Consider the following 16,996-nt stretch of genomic DNA (forward strand, 5'->3'; position numbering starts at 1 on the left):
GGCCAACACAGATAGACAGACAACATTCACACTCACATCCACAGTCATCTAAAATAATTTGTGTTAAAAAGGGGACAGATAAATATAAGAATAGTATTCTTCCATCTGCTCCTTTCTGATCATGGAAATGTTTAAGAAACAAAAAAACAATGAAAGTGTCAACTGTATATGGCTTGTATATATGCATTTTCATGAAAGGAATAAAAAGAAATGATGATGATGATGATGAAGGACAAGATATATTACATACACAATTATTCCCAAAATTAAATAAATACAATTTAAAATTATTAATGGAATATACCCTTCAAAGGACTTTTTTAAACTTAAATTCAACATGGAGGTTATATCTCCATGTTAAATTTAATATTTAACATGGAGATATTTAATATCATAAGACCACCAGGTGTGAATGAATGATGGGTTCCCACTTCTCTGTGAGCGCTTTGAGTATCTAATAATAGAAAAGCACGATATAAAATCTAATCCATTATTATTATTATTATTAATATGGCTGTTATATCTGTGGAGCTGTAGAGGATGTCAATCATCTGTTTGTGGAATGTAAGAGTTTTTTGGGAGGAGATCAGGGATTGGCTGAGAAACAAGGATGTGGAGATGTTCCCATTCACTGTAGAAGAGATCAAATTATCAGATTATTGTGTTAAAAGTAAACAGTAAGAAAAAAATAAACATTTCTTTTTTTAACACTTTAATGAGTGGGACCCTGTTGGATCCCCAATAATTTTAGTGTGATTTGTTTTTAAGTGTCATTGCTCAAAAAATTAATGCTGTTATGAGTTATTGACCTTTTTAAGGCTCCAATTATTATATAATCTCAAATATTCCACTTAGAAATTTTATTAGGTGAAAATATTGCATATTTTGTGTTTTTTCCAAAAAAAAACAGGGTTTTCTTTGACAAAAAGAGCATACAACTTCAATCTTTAAAAACGTTATATTGACAGATAGACCTAATGTTGATCTGGAGCAGTGTTTTTCAACCACTGTGCCGCGGCACACTAGTGTGCCGTGAGATACAGTCTGGTGTGCCGTGGGAGATTATCTAATTTCACCTATTTGGGTTAAAAATATTTTTTGCAAACCAGTAATTATAATCCGCAAATAATGTGCCGTTGAGTGTCTGTACTGTCTGGAGATCGGCAGACTCACCACGTTATACTCTTCCATATCAGTAGGTGGCAGCAGGTAGCTAATTACTTTGTAGATGTCGGAAACAGCGGGAGGCAGTGTGCAGGTAAAAAGGTATCTAATGCTTAAACCAAAAACAAAACAAAAGGTGAGTGCCCCTAAGAAAAGGCATTGAAGCTTAGGGAAGGCTATGCAGGATTAAACTAAAGCTGAACTGGCAACAAAGTAAACAAAAACAGAATGCTGGACGACAGCAAAGACTTACAGCGTCCACAAAGTACATCCGAACATGACATGACAATCAACAATGTCCCCACAAAGAAGGATAAAAACAACTGAAATATTCTTGATTGCTAATACAAAGCAGGTGTGGGGAATAGTGGTCAATGAAGACATGAAACTGCTACAGGAAAATACCAAATAAAGAGAAAAAGCCACCAAAATAGGAGCGCAAGACAAAAACTAAAACACTACACACAGGAAAATACCAAAAAACTAAATAAATCGCGGTATGATGTGACAGGTTGTGACAGTACACCTACTTTGAGACAAGAGCTATAGTGATGAATGGTTGGTTATGGTTTAAATTCATATCCAACATATGCGAGTTCGACTTTTTATTGTCAATATTGGCTGCTGAGTTTCATTATTTTTAATGTTTTCTGCTGGTGGCGTGCCGCCGCATTTTTTCAATGAAAAAAATGTGCTTTGGCTCAAAAAAGGTTGAAAAACACTTATTTAGAGATTTAAAATGGTTGAAAAACACTGATCTAGAGATTTAGTGGTTAGAGTGTCCGCCCTGAGATTGGTAGGTTGTGAGTTCAAACCCCGGCCGAGTCATAACAAAGACTATAAAAATGGGAGCCATTATCTCCCTGCTTGGCACTCAGCATCAAGGGTTGGAATTGGGGGTTAAATCACCAAAAATGATTCCCGGGCGCGGCCACCGCTGCTGCCCACTGCTCCCCTCACCTCCCAGCAGGTGATCAAGGGTGATGGGTGTAAATGCAGAGAATAATTTCGCCACACCTAGTGTGTGTGTGACAATCATTGGTACTTTAATTTTTTTAACTTTAAAAACTTGAATAATAATAAAAATAATAATACTGAATAATGACACATTTTTTATATTTTTTTGACCAAAACCCTTTGGGGTCCCCGGGATCAAGCCTGAGTGGAGGCCTATCCATCCATCCATCCATTTTTTACCGCTCGTCCCTTTCGGGGTCGTGGGGGGGTGCTGGAGCCTATCTCAGCTGCACATGGGCGGAAGGTAGGGTACACCCTGGACAAATCGCCACCTCATCCCAGGGCCAACACAGATAGACAGACAACATTCACACACATTCACACACTAGGGCCCATTTAGTGTTGCCAATCAACCTATCCCCAGCATACTTGCCAGGGGACCAGCACCAGGGGACCAGCACGGTAGCGAATCGATACGCACAACGGGGCAAGAGAAGTCGGCTGTTACTGTTGTGCTAGCTAGTGAGCAGGCGGAAGACGGTAGATTTAAGAACTACCACAACGGCTGCGATGGCGGAAGAAGGCTGCAGCAGAAAAGGCTCCCCAATTGTCTTGGACTCCATGCCACTGGACCCTGACCCGGTTCTGTCAAGGATCGTGTGGTGACTGTCTGTGCACCAATCTCCCCACGTAAAACAAAGTCACGCACAGGCATTCTCCATAAAGGGATACACCCCTACCAGGAGGATCGTCGTACTTGTTCGAGTGACCGCCGATGATGATGATGAGTTTTCGAACATCATCCCTAGTGAAGGATGGTGTAGCAATAGTGTGGTCCGGGTGGAAATCGGGAGAAGTTTGTGAGAATGGTGGCCCTGGGAGATTTTCGGGAGGGGCACAGAAATTTGGGACTCTCCCGGGAAAATCGGGAGGGTTGGCAAGTATGAACCCCAGGTGCATGTCTTTGGAGGTGGGAGGAAGCCGGAGTACCCGGAGGGAACCCACGCAGTTACGGGGAAAACATGCAAACTCCACACAGAAAGATCCCGAGCCCGGGATTGAACTCAGGACCTTCGTATTGTGAGGCACATGCACTACATATATATGTATATATATATATACAGTGCCGGCCCAAGCCTCCATGGGGCCCTAAGCAAAATTTGATTTTGGGGCCCTCTATTTCTGCCAACAATATTGATTGTTGATCATTCACACACCTACTATAAACTCATTGCGGCTCTGGCAGTGTTGTTTACATTATCCTATTGTCAGCCTGGCATGTCTTTACAAATGACATGTCATTTATAAAGATATGGGGGTGGCCCAGTTAAGAACATAACTAATACCAATGAATGAATGAATGATGTCCAGAGTGCCACATATGGTTCCTAATCTTAAAATGTAGAAAACATTCAGCTACAAGAGTGACCTGGGGTTGAACAGTCCAAGTGATAAAGCTTTGTATTTACAGTAAAAGTGTCATCTTGTCTCATCAGTCTTGTACATATTAGTCTTTAATTACTAGTTTATATTTTTAGTTAATTGTTCATATTTAATGTTTACTTTGTACAAAGAGAGCGCAGTCTACTGAAGTTAAATTCATCAATAGTTTTCCCCTTTGAAAGACGCAAGGCAAATTCCTTCCATTTCACCATGTTGCTACAATGATCTTCACTGTTTTCATGCTGTTTCAGCAGTGCACCTATGTTGACCCAATCCCGCTGTCCCTCAGCTGCCAGTTTTAAGGACTTTTTGGAAAATAATTTCCAGCAAAAGCAATAGACTGCATCTTTACTTCTTGAATAAGTCAGCCAGCTACGCTTGACTTTTCCCCCATTGACTAGCTGTCTGTAGGTATAATGATAATGAAAACTTCGGCCATCATGCCGTTTGGGGAATGAAAAGTTCTCCTTAATAGACAGTGGTCCTCTGATCACCTGCTCAGTCCTGTCTGAATCTGAGAGGAAAGAAGGCCACTCAGCTGGGTCAACTGGCGGAGCTGATGATGGTCCATGGTGTGAAGGGGACGTTGTGGTGGAAGTTGCTGAGGAAGTGACCAAAGAAAGACAATGACTAAAAAAGAAGGACCTATAAGGTTATTAAATTGCACTGTTGGACATAATTATTAATCTCAGAATGTTCTGCAGTACAATGAGCAATTATAAAGGGTGTTTTGCAGTTAACTTACTAGATAAATCAGCTGTGGTTTCAGACATGGAGGGGACAGTGGGCACAGAGGATGGAGGTGTGTGAGAGAGCACTGTAGAGGATGGAGATGGACCTATGATGAAATACATACATACATACATATATATATAGGCACACATATTAATGAGATACTTTGACTATATTAATTTCCCTTCAGGTGTAATGTTTATAGAAGAGATTAAATGTATACTGTATGGTGACAGTCTTTTCCTCACCTGATTCATCACTCACAGTTGAGCCTGAGGATGTGGACTGGCTCTGGGCTGATTCTGTGCCTCCAAAGTATTTTAACAATGCTCCTGGGGAAGTTTCACATAACTTATGAGTTGATGTAAAAAAAATAATGTTTATTTTACTCACATAAATTACCGTGCTCTGCTGCAAACAATTTGTGCAAACAACATATCTCACTAGTAACCTGATGCTAAAAACATATTGCTAGCACCGCGCTAGCTAACTAACGTCACCTAGCTAAAGCTAATTACAGCTACAAATCTCTTTGATAAACTTTTTATTACCAAGTCATGCAAACAATCCTTTATCATGGCATTTTTTCTCCTCTTCCACTTTCTTCTTCTTTCTTTTTTCTGCACCTGAAGGATATGTCCTTTTTGGTGACATTGTTTTGCCTCTATCTGCGCTTTTGATGCCCAGTGCGCACTGGCATTGCACGGCAGCCGGCAAACGTCACAGGTGCAGCAGAGGCAGTTTTACATTTAAAGAGAGGCAGGAAGAATCACTAGGCCTAGATCAGCAGCAGCACTCTGTTGACCTAAAATTGTGTTTTTGTACAATAATATATCTTTGATCATTTAGAAATCATCAGTCAGACTCGTACATGCAAAAAATAAATAATAAGAATTTTTTGTTAATTGCTTTTGGGGGCCCCCTGGTGGCCGCGGGGCCCTAAGCAAGCGCTTAGTACGCTTATGCCTTGGGCCGGCTCTGTATATATATATATATATATATATATACATACCGAATTTTCCGCACTATAAGGCGCACCTAAAAACCTCCAATTTTGTCAAAAGCTGACAGTGCGCCTTATAATCCGGTGCGCCTTATATATGGACCAATATTGAGCCTCCAGCAGGTAAAAGTTTCAATCAATCAATCAATCGCAACTACGGTAAGCAGCCGCCAACTTCATTTTCCCCTGTAGAAGAAGTGCATGGTGCATGCTGGGATATATGACTGCGCGAGGCGTGCCGTTTGATTTTCATTTGTTTGTTTATGTAAAGACCCCAAAATGACTCCTTTTAAGAGACACACTTACGACGCAGAGTTTAAACTTAAGACGATCAGTCACGCAGTACAACACGGGAATAGAGCAGCAGCGACACTGACTCCATTAATGACGACTTCGACGAGATGGATGTTGGATGCCGTATCCGCCCAACTGTTTAATTCGGACACTGAAGAAGAAGAATTCGAGGGATTCGTGGATGAGGAATAACTTCATAAAGTGAGCTTTACATGTTTATTTTGTGTGTTGTGTTGTGTGACATTAACGTTTGAGCAACCTTGAGTTATTGATATATTGTTATTTCTCTGAACTATTTCGAGTGTTACTATATTGTGATTGCACTGACATTTGATTTACCATAATAGTATAACTGTTTTTTACGTGTTTATTGAATCAGGGAAAAGTTCCCCTCCACTATGTGATATAAATGTTGCACTACGTGTTATACCTTGCTGTTGTTAAAAGATAAACAAAACACCACGTCACTGACTTTACCTCGGGGAAAATAATAAAACAGCTGTTTATTCATTTTGGGGGTGAACAGAGTTGTCAGAACGCTGGTTTGTAATCTATTAATAAAGTTTGACTGACCTATCTGACTGTTTTGTTGACATTCCCTTTAGTGCAGCTCCATCTAATGGATGCATAACGTAACCCCAGCCTCTACTGTAGCGTCTATTCTCTGCGCCTTATAATGCGGTGCGCCTTATATATGAACAAAGTTTTAAAATATGCCATTCATTGAAGATGCGCCTTATAGTACGGTGCGCCTTATAGTGCGGGAAACACGGTATATTGTATTGGCTTTTTAAATAAAAAATATCAAAATGGCCCCCGCTTGCTTTGATTTTTCAGTGTGCGGTCATCAGTGGAAAAAGTTTGGACACCCCTGTCGAACACGAGGGTTTTAGTTTCTTAACCGGAAAATCCCGCAATTCTACTTGACCTTGAAGGCAACAAGCGTTGCTCCGCCCAGCGTGACGTCACCCAGATGTCATGGCGGCGCCAGTAGCGCTCATACAAGGTGCCAGCCGTGGACTGGGGCTCCAATTTTGCAAACATATATTGCAAAACAAAAAGCCATCGACTGTCATAGCGACATGTCGGAACCCGGACGCGGCGGCGGAGCTGCTCGGCCTGGCCGGGCAGCACAAGGACAGACTGACGGTTGTCAGACTGGACGTGAACCGGGAAGAGGACATCCGGGAAGCTGCCGAGCGGGTCAAGAAGAGCTTTGGTCGGCTGGACTTGTTGCTCAACTCCTCGGCTTTGCTGCATCCTTCTGGGAAAGGAGAGACAAGCTTGAGGGACGTGACTGCACAGGTATATCTCTCATAACGTCAAGTAACAATGTAAACAACATTGAATGTGTTTGTTCCTACACTAAAACCATGTTTATTAGGTTTGCTATCATCCATGTTTTGACATCTAGTTCACAGGTGTCCAAAGTGTGGCCCGGGGGCCCTTTGCTGCTCGCAGCTATTTGTTGTTAAACAAAAGAACATGAAAATATTGAATAAAAGAGCAAACGGGGAAAATGTTGATTGATTGATTGAGACTTTTATTAGTAGGTTACACTGTGAAGTACATATTCCGTACAATTGACCACTAAATGGTAACACCAGAATAAGTTTTTCAACTTGTTTAAGTCGGGGTCCACTTAAATTGATTCATGATACAGATATATACTATCATATATACTATCATCATAATACAGTCATCACACAAGATAATCATCAGGGTGTATACATTGAATTATTTACATTATTTACAATTCGGGGTGTGGGGGGGGGTTAGGTTTGGTTGTTATCATCAGTCATCAACAATTGAGAACCGAGAAATGGATATTGAAACAGTGTAGGTCTGACTTGGTAGGATATGTACAGCAAGTAGTGGACATAGAGAGAGAGAGAGAGATCAGAAGGTATAAGAAAAATATCTGCATTTGATTATTAACAACAATCCGGGGAGGGTGTTAGTTTAGGGTTGAAGTTGCCTGGAGGTGTACTTTTATTGCGGTTTTGAAGGAGGATAGAGATGCCCTTTCTTTTATACCTGTTAGGAGCGCATTCCACATTGATGTGGCATAGAAAGAGAATGAGTTAAGACCTTTGTTAGATCGGAATCTGGGTTTAACGTGGTTAGTAGAGCTCCCCCTGGTTCAAGGTTCAAGGTTCAAGGTTCAACTTTATTGTCCCCGCGGGGAAATTTGTCTTGGGCACAGTGAATCATTGCTTTCTTAACATACCCAAAAACAACAGAACAAAAACACAAGCACAGACACAACCACAACCATACAACTAACATTTAAACATCAGAACATGGAGCTTGATAGACATAGGTGGCACTTTGATGTAGGCATAAAATCTACAGTATGGAGATAAAGTACCAGTGTGCATTGCACTAGAGCTCATGGATAAAGTGCTGTGTGCTAAAGTGCTTAGTTCTAAAGTGCTATGTGCTAAAGTGCTATGTGCTAAAAAAAAAAGTGCTAACCTATGTATTAACATTCTATTGCACATTGTTGGTCAGCTTAATGGAGGCTGGGACAAATGATAATTTAAGGCGGTTAGATTTGCATAGTGGGACCCGGAGTCTTCTCCCTGATGGCATGGTTCCATATTCAGGGAAGAGTGGGTGTTGTGAGTTGGAAATAATTTTCTTAGCTTTTTTCCTAACTGCCTGCTCATAGATGCTCTGTATAGGCTCATATTCTTTCATCCCTATGATTTTCATTGCCGTTTTATGCATGCCGGCCAGTTTGCTTTTTAGCTTAACGGTTAGGTTGCCAAACCATGAGGTGATCCCGTATCTAATGATGCTCTCTGGTGTTGTGGTTATGGCGGTCATTTACGTTAAGGAAGTAGTTTGACATGTACTTCGGTATCAGGGAGGTGTAGCGGATTTTATAGACTAGGCTCAGTGCAAGTTGTTTTACTCTGTCCTCCACCCTGAGCCAGCCCACTTTGGAGAAGTGGGTAGGAGTGAGGTGTGATCTGGGGTGGAGGTCTAGAAGTAACCTGACTAGCTTGTTCTGGGATGTTTGGAGTCTAGATTTGAGGGTTTTGGAGGTGCTGGGGTACCAGGAGGTGCATGCGTAATCGAAAAAGGGTTGAACGAGAGTTCCCGCAGCATGTAATGACAAAAGTTGTCATTCAGGCTGTTTTTTTCTTTAAAACAGTCATTGCTCAAAATATAATAATGAATTAAAATCAATGTTATGAGTTATTGATTTGGGGCGGCATGGCGTAGTCATACTTGCCAACCTTGAGACCTCCGAATTCGGGATATGGGGGGGGGGGGGGGGGGGGGTGTATATATTTTCAAGTAATTCATATATATATATATATATATATATATATATATATAAATAATCCGTTTATGAATGAGTATATCCGTTGAGCCACACCGTGTTCAATGGAGAAGTCTGATCTACAAAATGTGCAGGCAGCATACCCCTTCCCCTTCGAGCTGTCCTGGGTGAACTTAAATAATTTTTTCCAATCATTTTGGAACTTGCAAGTGTACTTCTTCTTACTCGTCGTCGCCATGTCTCTTCTTCGTTCTTCTGCTTCGTCTGTTATGTTTTTGGACATTACTACTTGCCGTAGTTTTGAAGCAATGCATGATGGGAATCCGGATGTTGTGTGTCAGTGTATCAACATGCCAGCTGGAATAAACACACGCTGAGAAATAGCTCCGTGCCTGCCTACTTTATGGGTTATAGATAAACCTATGGATAACGGAGACATATATAATGGTCTCCTTTTCAGGTGAGAGAGGACGCTAAAGGCAGTGCCTTTAAGGCACGCCCCCAATATTGTTGTCCGGGTGGAAATCGGGAGAAATTCAGGAGAATGGTTGCCCTGGGAGATTTTCGGGAGGGGCTCTGAAATTCGGGAGTCTCCCGGGAAAGTTGGGAGGGTTGGCAAATATGGGCGTAGTACCGGACGCGTCGGCGAGGACTGAAGCCGTCCAGAAGGGCTTCGCTTTGCGGTCAGGACGCGTCGCTCCCGCTAGCTCGTCCTCCTCCGGACAGAAGCAGGCTGCAGGCAGCTCAGTCGCCTTCCCCTGATGACGTCACCCCGTCCACTTCTGATGACGTCAGAGACGAAGATATTTCCATATTGACAGAAAAAATACATGTATTGGATGTTTTTTTTTGTTTTTTTACTTAAATATGATTTAATAATGCAGCAAATATAAATATTTCAAACTTTTTTTTTGGTAAAAATATACAAAATAAATATCTGCTTGACTTAAGATTGAATTTTATCCATCAAATTGCACACTGTAAAAAATACAAAATATTTTACATAAAAAACAAGACTGGGTCCTCAGTTGCCAGAATTTTACTGTAAAGAAAATTGTAGCACCATTTCCAGTAATAGGCAGTAGAAACCACTGTAAATGTTATTGTAAGATTGGGGCGACTGAGCTGCCAGTTTTTTACTGCAAAATCAAAATATATTTTTTACAGTGTCTAGTAAAAAAAAAAAAATTTAAATGCATAGGCAATTGTATAATACAAATAATTAGATACATCCCAATACATTAATATTCATAGATCTTGAATATAATCAAATATTGAATAAAAGTCAATGTTGTTGTGAATTATTGATTTATCCAAGGCTCAAATTACTTCACATATTTTGTGTTTTTTGCCATAAAAACAAGGTTTTCATAAACATAAACTTAAAGGGCATAAAACATAATAAAGAAAAAAAAAAAACTTTATATTGATAGAGCTCAAGTTGATTTAGAGGAGGGGTGTCCAAAGTTTTTCAACCAAGGGCCGCATACTGATAAGTCAAATTTTTCAAAATTAAAAAAAACAACATATATATATATTTTTTATTTATTTATTTATTTATTTATTTATTTATTTATTTATTTATTTATTTTTTTACTTTAAGGACAAAACTTTGTGTCAACTCTATTATAGATGACTAAGTATATTATTATTATTTTTAGTTTTTCAGCTTTTTATAATTACATTCCAATTTTGTTGCTCGTTTTTCTTTAATTTTTACTGTTGTTTTTCCCCCTGTAAGAATAATTAATTATTAGTAATAACATTGCGATTGTATACCTGCTTAAACAGACGTTCTGCCTGTACAAAAATATTAAAGTTCAGTTACACATTTAGGGCAGCACGGTGGAAGAGGGGTTAGTGCATCTGCCTCACAATACGAAGGTCCTGAGTAGTTCTGAGTTCAATCCCGGGCTTTGGATCTTTCTGTGTGGAGTTTGCATGTTCCCCCCGGGTACTCCGGCTTCCTCCCACCTCCAAAGACATGCACCTGGGGATAGGTTGATTGGCAACACTAAATTGGCCCTAGAGTATGAATGTGAGTGTGAATTTTGTCTGTCTATCTGTGTTGGCCTTGTGATGAGGTGGCGACTTGTCCAGGGTGTACCCCGCCTTCCGCCCGATTGTAGCTGAGATAGGCTCCAGCGACCCCTGGCGACCCCAAAAGGGACAAGCGGTAGAAAATGGATGGATGGATGGTTTACACATTTACCAGTATTAAATGTATTATTATTGCTGTAAATTTTCACATTAATTACTTCATAGGTTAGTATTATTTTTATTTTTCAACCATCTAAACTTTTTTTTCTATTTACATTTTTTTATTTTGAGAACTTCTACTATTTTAGATCAGGGGTGACTAAACTTTTTCCACGAAGGGCCGCGCACTGAAAAGTCAAAGTATGCAGGGTCCATTTTGATATTTATTTAAAAAAAAACAGATATTATATATGTTTAAAGACAAAACTTTACCAGCTTTGTGTTATAGGTGACTTAAGTATATTATTATTAGTTTTAAAATTTCAGCTTTTTCTTATTTATATTCTGATTTTTTTGCTCTTTTTTTCTTACATTTTCCACAGTTTTTGTGTTGTAGTTTTTTATAATATGCTGCGGGCCAACAAAACCCGGTCTGCGGGCACCCCTGATCTAGAGATTTAAGTGTTGAAAAAAACAAACATTATATGACTAATTTTTAATTGTTTTATAACTGAGACCCTTCCAGGTCCCTGCGACCAAACTTGAGGAGCGATCCCGAAAGTTTAAAATATATATATATATACAGCAGTGGTTCTCAAGCTGTGGTACGTGCACATCTAGTGGTATGCGGGCTCCATTTCGTGGCATGCCAAAGAATCACTACAAATACAGTGTTTATTTTCCTATATCTAAACACGATGTTACTGTTTAAACAGTGGCCTAAAAAATAAATATGTTGAATAAAACCTCTGCCTTGTTTTTTAATCAATACTTAGACCTACTACGCTACTGTATTTTAATGTAGGTCATTATGGTGGTACTTGGAGAGCCAAGTTTTTTCTGAGGTGGTACTTGGTGAAAAAAGTTTGAGAACCACTGATATACAGTATTATAATGGTTTTGGAAATTAAAATATCAGGCTGGCCCCCGCATGCTTAGATTTTTTCAGTGTGTGGCCCTCAGTGGCTAAAGTTTGGACATCCCTGATATAGTTCAACTGCAAAGTTGTCTCCTAAATTAGCATTATTTTATCATTTTTGACTCTTTTTTTTTTTTTCTGCTTCAGGGCATCGTTTCCACCCTGACGACCAACACTGTGGGTCCTCTAGTCATGGCCAAGTATTTTGCTCCCCTCCTTCAAAAGGGCGCCGGCGGCTTTGGTCAGCAGCCGCCCGAAAAGGCCAAGCAGCACAGCGGCATCATCGTCAATATCACCGCTAAAGTGGGTTCCATTGGCGACAATGGTAAGTAGCGGCCAATCGTATGTGAGCATTTATTTCTTTATTGCTTACTCAGCTTTAATAAAACCACAAAACTGACAACACCTATACAGTGGAACCTCTATTTGCGAAACTAATTGGTTCTTTAACAAAGTTTATGAATTGAAAAGTTTATATAGTGAATAGGGATGTCCCGATCCGATATTTGGATTGGATCGGCCGCCGATTTTTGCCAAAAAATGCGTATCGGCAAGGCATGGGAAAATGCCGATCCAGATCCAGTTTTAAAAAAAAACTGCGGTCCGTGTTTTCCAACGCACAGATTCAAATAATTCATTCCACTTTTCTGCTGCTCCTTATTTCCGTTCCGCATTTTCCAGCACACCTTCAACACATCCACAAGTCTGGATTCTCACGCAGTTGCTTTTAGCTGCTGGCATTACACTACAGGCTCTTCTCACTCCTTCTTCTGTCTCCTTCTCACAGACAGCAAGCGCAACTTCTTACACACGTCACATACTGTCACGTCATACGTCACATACTGTCACGTCATACGTCACATACGTATACGTCCTCTCCCAGCAGAGAGGTAGCAGAATGGCTAACGTTAGCTGTGATGCTAGCGCAGCCGCTAAGGTGCGCGCCTGCTCAAACGTCCTCTGCGCACGGCAAATCTATGCCATGCACAAAATCAAATTAAAAAATAAGCGTATAACAATTTTCGACACACGGACACGACAGAGAAAACAGTTTTCGTCATCATTGTTCAAATATTGCAACGTCTGTCGAGACGCTTATCATCATTCAGTGCCACACGCCCACACCATCAAAATGCAAGGCAAAAATGTCCACATCAACACCGTCTGAAAAAATTAGTGATTTTTTTAGTTGTGATTTCCTTCTCTGCATGAAAGTTTAAAAGTAGCATATATTAATGCAGTATGAAGAAGAATGTTTTAATGTAGACATGCAAGCCTTGAAAGAACATTTTGAAAATCAAGACTACATTTCCTGCAATTGGGTGCATTTCTACCCTATATTTTAACTTTCGATTTATTCTCATATCAAACTCTTTTGGCTGTCTTTTTGACACTTACATCAGGCGCCCCCCTCCACACCCTGGATTATAAATAATGTAAATAATTCAATGTGATTATCTTGTGTGATGACTGTATTATGATGATAGTATATATCTGATAGTATATATCTGTATCATGAATCAATTTAAGTGGACCCCGACTTAAACAAGTTGAAAAACTTATTGGGGTGTTACCATTTAGTGGTCAATTGTACGGAATATGTACTTCACTGTGCAACCTACTAATAAAAGTCTCAATCAATCAATCAAAACACATAGAATCATCATACTGCTGTGATTATATGCATCAAGTGTTCATTCAAGGCTAAGGCAAAATATCAAGATATATATCGTGCATCGCAATATGGCCTTAAAATATCGCAATATTAAAAAAAGGCCATATCGCCCAGCCCTAGTTTCAATGATGCCATTTCTGTTTGTCATGTATAATTTAGTCTATTTTGTGTTTATCCTTGAATAAACAGGTCAGTTTCTTGTTACCAACCATTGTGTATTATTCAAACTCACCTAATTCAGCTGGCTAGTTGTTATCAAGAGTACTAAAACCCTTTTCAACATGATTCCGACAACTAAGTAGGCTAAATAACTTTAAACTTTAATACATGCTCGGATAGGCCAGTATCGGTCAGTATCGGTATCGGTCAGTATCGGTATCGGATCGGAAGTGCAAAAACAATATCGGTATCGGATCGGAAGTGCAAAAACCTGGATCGGGACATCCCTAATAGTGAAGCTAATTTCTCCATAGGAAACAATGTAAATATGAATAATGGGTTCCACAAATGTTCATATTTTAGTGAAAGTTTTTACACTTTGAGCACAAGTTTAAATTATATAAAGTACTGTAAAACAAACAAACATAACAAGGAGGTGTTTAATTAACTTTCTATTTATTAACAAGCCAAAACAACACCGACAAGCTCAACTTCCCTGTATGATCTGCTCTGCCAGCATGCGCATACACACAGAACTCCCTTTGGTGCCCTCACAAACGATCAGAAATCACAAAAGTCTTTACCTTTAACAACCGTATTGCTACAATGATAAACATTTAAAAAAGTCAAATCCACTTACAGTTAGGGATGTATACTGTATAGCGGTATTTTTTGGTACCTGTTTCTAAACGGGTTGGTCCAAGAAGACCGTTAATTTAATTTTTTTTAATCCAGCTGACTTTCGTAATAATGACGTGCTGACAGGTACAGTTCAAGTGGCGTTGCTACGCATAAACAAATGATAATCAGCTTGGAATAATCACAAATAAAGAAGCAATACCACACAAAAGTTTGTAACAATATTTCCTCCTCAAAGTCACGCAGGCTAATAAGAGTTAGTGTCAGTTTGAAGTGAACGCGCTTTACTCTCGATCTCCGCTACCGCGTTTCATCAATCGTCCTCTTGGGGATGCAAAAATCCGCACGCCAATATTAATCCTCTCAAAAAGTGAGAAATATAAGTGAAAAATATAATTGTAAACGTCTCTCTGCCGTGAGGGTTCTCCTGAGTCCGATAGATCTTCCGTGAGCCCGGTAGACAGTTTGAATATAGTCTTTTTATTTTGACACAACAGTCTGGATTGCTTTTCAGCAGTCTGTCTCAGGCGTGTCTCTCTCCAGCTCCCAACTCCAACTCCAACCCCGTGTCTCGTTCCAGCTGCTGCTAATAAAGGCGAAAGGTGATTAGATAACAAGGCCCACCTGGGCCATTTATTCACCTGTCGCTGTCTTTCTTGCACACCCTGTTCCGCGGCAGGCCCGCAGGCCGCGCCCCTCTCCACAATAATAATCACTGGGTCTTTTATTTTAAATAATACACACATGACACAAACACATACACATCCATAATTGTCAACACTCAACATGGCTTACGGTCCGTCACTTAAATGCGTCCGTGTGCAACATAAACACAAATAACAATTCCTATTGTTAGAATAATGCACACCCACCTAATGTCATGAATGCCATACATAAATATTATTTTACTTGCAGCTGAGATATGCTCCAGCGACCCCGAAAGAGATAAGCGGTAGAAAAAGGATGGATGGATGTATTACTTTATTGCTATTATTTTAAATATTTTAATCGGAACAAGCATTAGTAAATGGATGGATGGATATATTGAGTGTAATTGTAATGAATAGAAACACAATGAAGGATCCATGTCCCAGCAGGCACAAGGCATTGAAACAACGTTGAGAACTTGTTGAATTAGGTCCTGATGTTGAGCAACTCAAACATAACGTTGAAACAACATGGTTTTTGACGACATTTAATCAATGATGGGTTCTGATGTTGATTTGACCATTCAAATTTCGGTCATTTCCTAACCAATATTCTACAACACAAATAAAACTTTGAAACAACATACTTTTTGACAACGTTTATTCAATGTAAGGTCGTGACATTGAATTTTGGTCATTTCCCAACAATAGACACCAACGGTGTCTCAACTTACAAATACAACAATTTTGCAACATTGTTTCAAAGTCAGGCCATGTACGTATAATCAACGTTATATCAATGTCTTGTGCCTGCTGGGGTGGTCTCTAAAAGATGATGACACAACAATTGCATGAGCAAACATAGTTGACTTGATTAAGACTTAAAAAGCAGGTGTTGATACGAGAGTTCCCTGCTGTGAGATGTTGCATGATGTTGCTGGTGTACAAACTCTTGTGCTAATAATGTGCATATCTTTATTTACACAAATTACATATAGTACTGTTAAGAGTACTGATGATATCGGTATCAATAAAATCCTAACGATGTACAGTACAGGCCAAAAGTTTGGACACACCTTCTTTACATTCAATGCGTTTTCTTTATTTTCATGACTATTTATATTGTAGATTGTCACTGAAGGCATCAAAACTATGAATGAACACATGTGGAGTTATGTACTTAACAAAAAAAGGTGAAATAACTGAAATCATGTGTAATATTCTAGTTTCTTCAAAATAGCCCCCCTTTGCTCTGATTACTTTTTCGTACACTCTTGGCATTCTCTCGATGAGCTTCAAGAGGTTGTCACCTGAAAAGGTTTTCACTTCACAGGTGTGCTTGAAGCTCATCAAGAGAATGCCAAGAGTGTGCAAAGCAGTAATCAGAGCAAAGGGGGGCTATTTTGAAGAAACTAGAATATAAAACATCCATCCATTTTCTACCGCTTGTCCCTTATGGGGTCCGTTTTCAGTTATTTCACAATTTTTGTTAAGTACATAACTCCACGTGTTCATTCATAGTTTTGATGCCTTCAGAGACAATCTACAATGTAAATAGTCATGAAATTAAAGAATACACATTGGATGAGGAGAAGTTGTGTCCAAACTTTTGACCTGTACTGTACATCCCTACTTATAGGACATAAAGCTGATTTTGATTAACATCTACCAAAAAAGTCTGTTCTCATCACAATTAAAAACTTCCTTAACCCCTTCAATGCGAGCAAGCACAACATGGCTGCCGACAGGACACAAAATGAACAATTGAGGTATTTCGACACAGAGGCATAGAGTATTTGGCACGTTCTAAAAGTATGTCAACCGCGAAGTGTGAGGGGTTTGTAAATGGAGGTTCCACTGACATCAATCA

General features: G+C 39.5%; 1 protein-coding gene and 1 long non-coding RNA gene across 2 annotated transcripts in view; one reads left to right on the forward strand and one right to left on the reverse strand.

Annotated features, from left to right (window-relative positions):
- Positions 1-3,979: 3,979 nt before the first annotated feature.
- On the reverse strand, positions 3,980-4,736 carry LOC140679574 (uncharacterized). Its single transcript, XR_012050985.1, has 3 exons — positions 4,545-4,736; positions 4,310-4,402; positions 3,980-4,165 (listed from the first exon to the last, which is right to left on the reverse strand). It is a non-coding gene; the product is annotated as an uncharacterized lncRNA (long non-coding RNA).
- A 1,796-nt stretch (positions 4,737-6,532) lies between these two features.
- Positions 6,533-16,996, forward strand: part of LOC133613750 (C-signal) — an 11,628-nt gene continuing 1,164 nt past the window's right edge. Inside the window, exons 1-2 of the mRNA XM_061971548.1 lie at positions 6,533-6,898; positions 12,154-12,331. Coding sequence (XP_061827532.1) covers positions 6,572-6,898; positions 12,154-12,331 — 505 coding nt within the window. The 5' untranslated portion in view covers positions 6,533-6,571. The remainder of the gene's footprint in view (positions 6,899-12,153; positions 12,332-16,996) is intronic.

This window comes from Nerophis lumbriciformis, linkage group LG02 (assembly GCF_033978685.3).
Source record: "Nerophis lumbriciformis linkage group LG02, RoL_Nlum_v2.1, whole genome shotgun sequence".
NCBI lineage: Eukaryota > Metazoa > Chordata > Actinopteri > Syngnathiformes > Syngnathidae > Nerophis > Nerophis lumbriciformis.